The 11,292-nt window shown below is 37.6% G+C and overlaps 1 protein-coding gene across 3 annotated transcripts in view; it reads left to right on the top strand.

Annotated features, from left to right (window-relative positions):
- The window catches only part of USP6NL (USP6 N-terminal like), a 189,859-nt gene that overhangs the window by 142,030 nt on the left and 36,537 nt on the right, over positions 1-11,292 (top strand). For all 3 annotated transcript variants that reach the window (XM_032425552.1, XM_032425550.1, XM_032425553.1), the window contains 6 exons: positions 1,401-1,449; positions 3,082-3,202; positions 5,998-6,092; positions 6,758-6,823; positions 6,916-7,015; positions 9,687-9,839. In XM_032425552.1, coding sequence (XP_032281443.1) covers positions 1,401-1,449; positions 3,082-3,202; positions 5,998-6,092; positions 6,758-6,823; positions 6,916-7,015; positions 9,687-9,839 — 584 coding nt within the window. The remainder of the gene's footprint in view (positions 1-1,400; positions 1,450-3,081; positions 3,203-5,997; positions 6,093-6,757; positions 6,824-6,915; positions 7,016-9,686; positions 9,840-11,292) is intronic.

The raw sequence follows: 11,292 nt of genomic DNA, 5'->3' as shown, positions 1-11,292 counted from the left end.
TTTCTTTCTTTCTTTCTTTCTTTCTTTCTTTCTTTCTTTCTTTCTTTCAAGATTTTATTTATTTATTTGAGAGAGGGCAGGAGAGAGAGCAAGTGGGGTGGGGGGGAGGAGTAAAGGGAGAAGGAGAAGCAGGCTCCGTGCTGAGCAGCGAGCCCGATGTGGGGCTCGATTCCAAGACCCTGGGATCATGACCTGAGCTGAAGGCAGACACTTAACCGACTGAGCCACCCAGGCACCCCTATAGTCATCATTTCTGTGGCTGGGCACATAGTTATGGCTGGTTTCCGCTACCCATTTCATATTCCCTTTGCTCTCCGCAGGCACCTCAGCTGGTCATGGTTCTCAACCTGGTGGGGTGACCTAAATTTTAATTCTGGACCTTCAGCAGTCCTGCCTGAATTAGACTGCTGTAGTTTTCCATTGACTTTAATCACAAGGCTTGGCTATACTAAAGAGACACCCTAAGTATTCTCCTGCGTTCTAGTCCTACTCTTCCTTACATCTGTTGTGTAGTAGCAACTCAGTTGCTCCAACCAGTACAGTCACCTTCTTTGCTTGTTGATTCAGAGAGACGTGGAGCCCAAAGTGATTGGGTGGCAATCTCAACTTCTAGTTCAGTGGAATCATCGTGTCTCCTGGTGGAAACATTTCTCCCTTTGGAACTAGGACTCCTAGACCAGCAGAGCTTAAGGCTGATGGGTTGGGAAGCAAACAGTTTGCTAGTGGGCTACTAGGGATAATAGTGGGTAGAGTCATCCCCGTTTCTGCCCCTTGAATCTTGGACCCCAGCATCCTGGCTGTGGGAGAGAGAGCGCTAGATATTGGTGGCTGATTGAGAGCATATATGGCCTCCCAGAGGATGCGCCAGCCCTGCAAGGTATTGTACCTAGCCTGCACTGTAACTGAGGCTTCACCGGGCCTCCATAGTTCTATCAGGCTGGCTGCTCCTATGGGGATGATTTTATAGTGAGAATAGTTGCCCTCCTTTGTGAAGCCATTTTTGTTTTTTGGTATACATTCTATCAGAATGAATGTCAGGGGCACCTGTGTGGCTCTGTTGGTCAAGCATCCGACTCTTGATTTTGGCTCAGGGCATGATATCGGGGTCATGAGATTGAGCCCCTCATAGGGCTCTGTTGCTGGGTGTGGAGCCTGCTTGAGATTCTCTCTCTCCCTCTGCTCCTCCACCCCCCTTTAAGAAAAAAAAAAGAACGAATGTCATCTAGTCTTAAATTTAGACTGTACAGAGTATTTGTTTACATTTGAGCTTGGGATCATTTATTACAGTAGTACTTTTGTCTAGATTATCTATTTTCAGGCAAACTTTCTTTTTTTGTTTATAATTTTAAAAATATGTGAAATAACCAAAATATATTCAATATAAACTTTCTTTTCTCTAGGCAACAGTCCCTATTCCATGTTCTTGCTGCATATTCTATTTATAACACGGTAAGTTGGAGCATACCCACTCAGGGCTCTTTGAGTTGTATTCTGAGGAACAGGAGGAACTCTTTGGGCACCCCCTGCCTCTGTGGATCTTTTCAAGGCTTCTCTGGTGACCTTGGGATCTTAAACAGCTTAACAATAACCCACAACCTTCGGACCAACTAGACCTTGGGATCTTAGAACAGAGCTGATTCAGAAGTGGGAAAAAGCACTTTATGCTAGTGAATCTCTCATTTTTTCCTCTTTCTCTGGGATTGTTCTGTTGTGGTGTTGTTTGTCTTATTTTTATTTTACACAGTCGTGCTGAGAATGAGCAGGGATAGAAGTTTAGGAATTTGTTGGGCAGATGAATTTTTGCTCAACCCTTGCTCACCCTTCATCACCCCTGGGAGTTTGCGTTCCAAGGTCACATTTTGTTTACTCATTGAGGGCCAAACAGGAGACCATGTGTACCTACTTGCTAACCCTAGGAGTAGGCTAAAAGTAAACTTTTTGGTACTAGAACATGTTGTTCTTAACATATCTATCATTCAGGGGGAAGATGATAATTTGGGGAAAGATAATTAGTGTTGAACCTAATGTGGATGTTAAATGCTTATTGATTAGGTTCTAGAGAGGACAACCTTGAACCTTGGGTGTGTAATTTCTCTTAAAACCTTTAAGTTACAAGAAATTTCAAACTAGGGCAAGTTAAAAAAAGAGTTTATTAAAGGCCTTTTTTGTAGAAAGGAAGTAAAAGTTGGGCCTCATGGAAATTGGAGCTGGAAAGTGAGAAGCCTTCACTGAGAAAGAGCTACTACACTTTCTGTCTCTTCAACTCTGGGGCCACACAGTAACTGATTATCTCTGTAAACTGCTTGTTCCGCTGTTTCTCCAGATTGCTTTCTTTGCCTACTTTTCAGTTTTCCCATGGCTAAAATTGCACCCACAGACTCAACATGACCATTCTGTTTAAATGCATCTCACTATCTGATTACAGATATCCTGGAGAGAGTATGTGATTAGTCAGTGCAGCCAATTAACTCTTCCCCTGGGGTCAAGTGACCTCTTCTGCTCCATCAGCTTTGGTTCATATGGCACAAACATGAACCTCTAAGGCCACATAGTACTAGCAGGGAATACGGGGAGAGTAGGCAGTTCTCAGAGAAGGGACATAGACTGGCTGGGTATCCCAAAATGTGTCTCTGTAAGGGCCAGGAAATCTAGAGGAGACAAGACAGCAACTTGGGAACTGTAGAAGGAGACAAGACAGCAACTTGGGAACTGTTACAAGGAGAGAAACTTGCCAGCATTTGAACAAAGAGGACGAATATTGAACTGAGAATAATATATACAAAGGAAAAAGAAACTATTAGTTTTCTTTACAGAAGGTATAATGGTATTGAATAGGGGACAATAAAAATACATGTAGCTTGACACTTTGCCCATGCTTCTACATTTATTTTTGAATACAGATTTATTCTTTTATAGTATATAGCTCAGTGTTGTAAAACTGTAGTCTTTATCTGTAGAATTGTCCATTATTTCATGTGTCTAAGCATTTTCTGATTATTTTGTTGGGCAGGTTTTTATATGTGCGTATGCATGTAATTGGATCTTAAAATCCCCAGTTTCTTTGTTCTCATTTATCTTCAGGAAGTTGGATACTGTCAGGGGATGAGCCAGATCACAGCTTTGCTCCTTATGTATATGAATGAAGAAGATGCCTTCTGGGCCCTGGTCAAACTATTCTCAGGCCCCAAACATGCCATGCATGGTAAGAAAACCCATATAGTTCACCAAAAACAATAAACAAGGAAGGGAGAAAAAGGTAAATTAAATTCAAAGTTTGAAAGATGCTTGGTAGGGTTAAGTACAAAAACTTAATGTCTGGGGCTGTTCAGTCAATTAGTGTTTGTGAGTCATTTCTTATCTCCTCCTTTATTGAACTTTGCTAAACTTTTCTGTTCACATTTATATTCCTTTATGTTTACCTCAAGGTACACTGTTGGCATTTTGAGATTCCTTCCTTACTTGCCCCCAGTCAGAAGAAACTAATTTAGGTTTGGAGGAATTTAGGAAAGCTATATTAATGGTAGAAATAAAAGATGCCTTTGACTAAAACTTTTAGACTGTCATCCAGTTTTCATTTCAGTGAAATGTGTGTTTTGGTTCTTTTAGCTGTAAAATTGATTCCATTTTACAATAAAAGGCTGCTGATAACATGTTGTGGGTATTTCATTATTTAATATCTCAAAACTTGCATGAACGTTTGGTTTACAAGTTAGGAGATTGTTTTTAATAACCTTTCCCTTATATCTGCCAAGCATATACAAGAAACTTTAGAGTTTGGATTGTATCTTCTTTTGGAAATAAAAGTGGCATCTGCCCATTTAATGCAAAATGATTTTCCCAGTGCCATCCATGTGATAATACCAAATTAAAAACAAACTTTTAACATGAATCACTTGAAGAATAGATCATCTAAGTTCCTTTTGTGAGTAAGCTTTATGTGGTGAGGAACCTGCCGCATGTTTAAAGTGATATTTTAACATGTTCAAAATTATGACTATAGTTTATTAATTCTCACATTCTTACCATGTGGTTTTTGTGGTGGTATTTTGTGGGGTGCGTGTGTGTGTGTGTGTGTGTGTGTGTGTCCGTGCACGCACATTTGGCCATCTCCCTCACTTTTCCTTGTGAATATTTTTTAAATGAATACTACTACTAATGATAACTGTTTCTGGACACTTTGCATCCCATCAATAGACTCCAAAAGTAAGATGCAGTATATCGAACTGCCATCCAGCAGTATCTTTTGAAAAGGCATCTTGAAGAAAAATAACTCTCCCTCATCCACCTTTATTTTGATTTACCATGGAATAAATGGTGTTGCTGATCTGTGTTGAAGTACAAAGGGATGTTACAGTTTCAGTAGTACGTTAATTACGTGGAAAACTGCCCAAGTCTAGGAAAGTCATTTCTTTTGAACACACCTGATAAGCTTACATTCAGCAGTTGTCACCAGTCTAATCTATAAAGTAATATTAATTTTACTATCCTAATATTTGCATTTACTGTGCAGGTTAGGTCATTATTTTGGATAAGTTAGTATTTAGAGATACTTGTTTGTAAATCTGCCTATGGAATTTTTTCACTGAGGGTTGCCTCAGTTCTTTGCATCTCTTACATGATAGTGATGTCACTTATAAATGTCCAGAATAAAGTGAGGGCTGAAGAAAATGAGATTTTAAAATATCAAGTCTGGGATATCACTAACAAGTGAAGTAATGTTAGCTATCTTAGCATCCTTGAGCTAGTGTTTATTACTGAGGGCATTGCCTTTTTCAAAATGAGACTTTTTCTTGAAATTCTTCTAATTCCCATTCCTATCAAATTGACCATCAAAGTGGCACAGATAGACACATAATACATATTTTTTTATGACATCAGAAAATGTTACTATGGGAGGAATAGAATCTCTATCTCTGGAAATTTTTACACATAAGTATGTTCCTTGAGTTCTTGGAGGAATGCAGTTTCACTTTTTGAAAGCAGGTGTTTTGTGGGGAGAAAAAATGGGACTCCCAAGATCAAATAAGTCTGGCAGAGTGAGTTAATCAAGCAAACAAAGTTTCTTTAGTTTATAAAGCATGTTAGAAAGATTGAGAAGCCCTTATGCATCATGAATATGCCAGAAAGGTTTGTGGAGCACACAGTACTTCCCCTGGATTCTTTTTAAAAAACATAGGACATCTATTAACATCTTTCAAAATTACATAAAACCCAGGTTGGAAATAACTAATGTGGAGAAATGATAAATCTGTTGAGTGTATAACCTTTTTAATGGATCGTGTAGAATATCTGAAAGGAAACTTGTAAATAAAAATAGATGTAAAGTTCCATGAGTTAGATACACAAAATCAGTACTAACTTACCATTTACAATTAGTTTCTTCCTAGAGATCTTAGAGATTCTGTTGTATAATGAGATGGGATAAACTCTAGTTTCTGATACAACATTGATCATTAGTGTCATTCTGTCTTAGCTGATGTCAGATATCACAGAAGGGATTAAAAGTGATAAAAACCTTGGAAGCACGATACTAATGAAGTTTTTAGAGTAAACCTGAAAAAAAGCAATAAAATGTTTGTTATGTAGCATATTGACAATAAAACAAAATAATTTCTCAAGATTAGAATAACTTATAAGAAATTTGCGCATTTAAGATATGCTTTAAGATACTTGAAGAGAACAGACAATCCTGATAAATGGCTTCAGTTTTCATTTTTTTCTTGGTTTCTAAATTTCCCTTTTAATTCAGAAATATTCTGTCCTCTTTTATATTTTTACAAGGTTATAGGAGATCTTTACCAAACAAGTACTAGATTGCAAATTTCATTGCCCAGAGCTTACACACAATTATTTCCTTGGTGAGGAGGATAAGTATCTTGGTAACTACTGGATTTTTGTTGTTGCTGACAGTTAAAAATGAAAGAAATGTGGTTGCATTTTGAAAGGGGTTTTTGTTGCTATTGTTTATGAAATACTGTTTTTATGTTTGTATTCTAGGCTTTTTTGTTCAAGGTTTTCCTAAACTCTTGAGGTTTCAAGAACATCATGAAAAAATACTGAATAAATTTCTATCCAAGCTTAAGCAACACTTGGTAGGTAGATGTGACATTGACTTAACACCCACTTACACCAAGAATAAACCTAGAAGAATTGAGTGCAGCCTTTGGTCCCAATTGCTTTATTGATTTGCGGTGTTGTCCATTTCATTTACTATGCATTTGTAATTACCAGGTGTTTGAAGAGCATGAGATTTGTGGAATTTAGTATTGATGAACCATCACAGCCCGAACTCATAAAATCAAACCACTTCTTTGCAGATGATATATACAAATGGTGCAGTTTTTAACGATATGTGATTTCTTGGTAATTTTGGAGGCCTTTTTATTGCACCAAAAATACTTTAAGGGTCATACAAACTCTGTCCTTAGTGAACCATAGACATGCTGTACTATGAAACATGATAATTTAGTGAAGCAGAGATACTTCACTGTAAAATGTATTATAGAGAATCAAAATGTTATATTACAATCCTATAGAAGAAGGATTTATTCTTAAGGTGATTTCCAAAAGTGAGACTGAGGGAGAAAGAAAGTAAGGAGAAAAAACTAGAAATACTCCAGCATGCAAAAGATTTGGAATGAAACGGTTTTATGTTTAGCTTTGACAGCTACCTCCAACAGCTTTCGTAACTTTTAGTATTAGGTTGTCATATTTTATTTGCTGCAATCCAGAAATTTGAAGTCTTTGTTTTTTTCAGGATTCTCAAGAAATCTACACAAGTTTTTACACAATGAAATGGTTTTTTCAATGTTTCCTTGATCGTGTGAGTATTTCTTTACAAAACCCAATCATAAAATTATAAGTACCAGACAAGAGTGGGCTGTTAATCTTATCTTGTTTTGTTTTTAATTATAGACTCCTTTTACACTAAACCTCAGAATATGGGATATCTACATCTTTGAAGGAGAACGAGTTCTTACCGCTATGTCTTACACAATCTTAAAATTACACAAAAGTAAGAAAATGTTTTAAGTATAAAGATTTCACAAAGATCAAGGCTTGATTTAACTCTGATTTCTCATTCCTCACCCAACTTCAGATTCATTTTCTTTTAGTGGTGGATTTAAAAAATTCTTGAAAGTCAGTGAAGAAATCATGTTCAGGTGGTAATCGGCTTCCATCAGTTCTTTCTCATGGCTAGAAGCTGATTACATTGTAGAGGTCTTTGATTTTTTTTTTCTCTATTTCAGTTTAATTTTCCCATTTAAGCAGTAGAATGCAATGTGTTGGTTTCACTAATAATATTATTCTTACTAAGTATTTGTTTCCTTATTCCTAATACTGCTTTTCATCAGTCTGAATTTCTGGTTTGTAATCAGAGAAGAGAGAGACCAAAGAAACCAGGCCCTTAGTTCAGAAGTCTGGTGAAGACATTTTCCATCACTGTTTCCTCCATCCAGGCAAAAGCACCCATCTCCAAGCTGTAGACCAGAGATGGGGCACCTCTTCCTGCTCATCTCTCTGCTTGACTGCATTGTGGCCTCTGGGGCAAGTACAGTCACTTGTTGGGTAAATGCAATATTCGGCTGCAGTACTTCAAGGGCTCTATACATTTGGCACGTGGTGCCTTACTTTAAAAATCAAGAAATGAGAGTTTTCTTCTTGAATGTGAAGAACCTTATTCATCTTAAAGTCTCAGTTCAGTCTTTAAAATTACAACTCCTCCTAGTCTGTCGTCTTGTAACTCTGCAGAGAGGAGAATCATTGAAAGCTTTAGAACTTCACAGAGCACTTGGAGTCTAGGTCTTACAACATAGTTCCACATTCACTGATCATTCTCCTCCCTTAGGTTATTCTTGAATGATTCTTCTGTTCAGCTTTGCAACTAAATTATAAGCTAATTGAGTACTTGGGGGTCACGTTTTGTAAGGTTTTTTTTCCCTGCTGTGCTTGACGTTGCTCTAAGTACATGTTAGGTATTTTAATATAAAATTGTTTGATTGCTTACTTGAAAAGCAGGCCTTTGGATTGTCCAAACTTTAGAGAGAAATGAAAACTCCCTGTAAAATCAAGTCTGTATTAAAGATAAGGATTCAGAAGTGCTGTGGTTCATTTCCCTTACACCCAATCCTCACTCCTCCAGCACGCAAACCACAGCATCCAGAGAACTGTCTCCCAAGACTCATGATCTGTCTGAAAACTGCAGGAAATCTATCTCTGTCTCTCCCCCACCTGACCCCCCCACCTCCTCCTCTTCTCTTTCCCTCCCCTGCCCCTCTTCTCCTCTCCCCGCCTTTCCTTTCTTTCTGGATTATGAACTGACCAAGATGTGGAACAAAAGTATACTTTTTATTAAAATATGTGCATATTGGTTTAATGTTCACTAAACAGCAAGAAAGTGGAAACATGATGTTGTATTTCTCCATAGCTCTGTTCTCCGTCTTAAATTATGTTTTATTTATATGAGTCTTGATTAATTTTGGCAAGTGAAAAGTTTCTTCACCCTTTGCAAATAAACTTTAAAGCACAATACCTACTTTATATCCTATCATATCATCACACTAAATAGCTGTTGGAAAAAATGTGTCTACTGCTATGTAGTTTTTTCTCAGGAAGACAAGAGCTCAAGGACTTATATGAAGTTTCTTCACCGCCATATGAAGCTTCGAAAACTCTGTCTGGGCACCTTAACCAAGAGTTTAGCTAAAGCTCCTAAGATTTTGTTCTTGTTTTTTTCCTGATTGTTTTAACAATATTTAGAGACATTGTTACGGGAGGTTTATCACACACTGGTTTTAAACAGTAAAAAAAAAAAAAAAAAAAGTAATAACCTAAATGTCCAGTATTAGAAGACTGATAAGTGAGTTATAGTACATTATAGTATATCTAATGGACTCAAAGTATAATCAGTTTTGTGTACACGCATCTACTTGTAGGGCAGTGGCTAGTGGGATCGTAGCTGATTTTTGCTTTCTACTTTGTATCTGTAATCTGAAATTTTTTAATTTTCTTTTTTTATTTTTTAAGATTTAATTTATTTATTTGACAGATAGCACAAGTAGGCAGAGTGGTGGGCAAAGGGAGAGGGAGAAGCAGGCTCTCGCCTGAGCAGGGAGCCTGATGTGGGGCTTGAATCTAGGACCCCGGGATCTTGACCTGAGCCGAAGGCAGATGCTTAACCGACTGAGCCACCCAGGTGCCCCTGTAATCTGAATTTTTTAAAATAAAACTAATTTCATAAGTAGAAATACAAATAAAGTTAGTAATCAGATTTTTTGGAAATTCTGAAACCGTAAATATAGAGACTTGAAATAGGTTTGCCTGTGGGAGGTGGAGTTCTGTAACAGTAAAACAGAAAGCCCTCATGTCATCTTGGGTGGCCTGTGTCTCTAAGAAGTGCTTGCTCTGGGTCAATATTAATGTCTAAGGTGTGATGTTCTTAAATAAACCCATGAAAAGGTATTTAGCAGTAATCACCTCTCCCTTTCTTCCCAAAGAGTAGATGTGATTGCTTAGGTATCAGAAAATACTTTAATCTTAATTGAGTATCAGTGATGTTTACAGTGCTGTGTATAAGTTGTATGCTGTGCCCTTTTTAAAAAATACTGCACCAGAATAGAATACGTTACCGTCTCAACCTGAGTAACTGTTGACTCAGCATTTGTATTTCTCTGATTTGTTCTTAGAACATCTAATGAAATTGTCTATGGAAGAACTTGTAGAATTTCTTCAGGAGACCCTGGCAAAGAATTTTTTCTTCGAAGATGACTTTGTAATAGAGCAACTTCAGATTTCTATGGTGGAACTAAAGCGCGCAAAATTAGACCTTCCAGAACCTGGTAAGAAATATTCAAACACTTTCTATATAAGTCATAATTAAAGTTGGGAAATGGCACAGTGAACATGGGCCATTTCTGTTTCAGAACATAAGCATTATGTGTACTTGTGATGGCAAGCTGTTTATGGCTTTGTGCTTATTTTAAGAAAAAGCAAATAAGCGCATTAATGAAATCTGCCTCTCCTAATAGAATAACTGTACTATCCCTGCTTAAATTTAGAATGTTTGGATGGCAAATACTGATCAAGAGAAGTAATCATGGTGCTTTAAATGAGCATAAACAATAACCTTTACTTTCAGCATCTCATTTTGTAAAACCATAAGGAATAGCAGAGAAAATAAAAGATCTATTTTATAGAAGAGGACCCAGATACTGAAATGCTTCTGTCTGAAGCTACAGAACCAGCAGATGGCATTATTGACACTGGAGTCTGAGCTTTCTGACTGCTGATCCAGGGCTCTTGGCAGTATGTCGCAGTGTACATAATATATTTTATTCGCTTATTTCAAAAGCTCTTCCAGCACCTCCTAGTAGATTTTCTGTGAGGTGCTGGGCAAGAGATTCAGCAACTGAAGAGAAAGACATGCTTCTTGTCTCAAGGTGCACACAGGAGACACAGAATTTATATAACTGATAACAAATGAAGTGTAAGTAAATAGGATAAATGGGGGAAGGATCAAAGGAAGGGTCGGATGAAAGGGAAGAAAAAAGAAAATGTGGAAATATCTCAGCAGGAATAACTTTTTTAAAGTTTTGACCTGGTATTGCTTGACAAGAAATGGTTTCCTGAGAAAAAGTCATTTTTCGCCGATTTCCTTTCTTGTCTTTGTTCCAAGCCAATCCAGCTGTGATGCCCTCAGGTAGAGTAGGAGGTAGCATTTCCCAGTCAGTGTGGTGCATATTTTGATGTCTTCTTGAAGATGTCTGTACAGAAAAACAAGCAGAGATGCGTTCATGGAAAGCACATCTTTTTCCCTTTGGTAAAAACCAAGATGCTCTGCTTTTAGTTACTTCATTTTGAGGGGTCTAATTGGTATTCCTCTGAGTTCGTTCTGGGTCATCAAGATTCACTAGAAAACAAACTTACACAGCAATGATTGGTGGTAGTCAGAGGCCTTGTGCAGCATCACCCTTGCTAAGTGAGGAGACCCCCCTCGTGTTCAGTGTACTAATGTCCGTTCCCCACTGATTCTTTACCGTAGCAGGGAGCACCCGTGGAACAGCAGTGACTAAGTATTCTTGCCACTTTAACATTTATTTCAAAATATGTTGCCTTTTTTTTTCAAAAAAGTCAAGACATGTTTTAGTAAAAGACATACAGAGAGAAAATCCTGCAGAATAGGATGATTTAGCATCTCACTAGCAGCTATTATTTTTTGAATGCTTGGGATGGGCCACAGGCTACATGCATTATCCCATTTAATCCCTAAAAATAGCTCAGAAAAAGTACTCA

Source organism: Phoca vitulina, unplaced genomic scaffold, assembly GCF_004348235.1.
Source record: "Phoca vitulina isolate PV1807 unplaced genomic scaffold, GSC_HSeal_1.0 scaffold33, whole genome shotgun sequence".
NCBI classification, from domain to species: Eukaryota; Metazoa; Chordata; class Mammalia; order Carnivora; family Phocidae; genus Phoca; species Phoca vitulina.
Note: the sequence above shows the minus strand (reverse complement) of the source record. Positions and strands in the feature narration are given on the sequence as shown.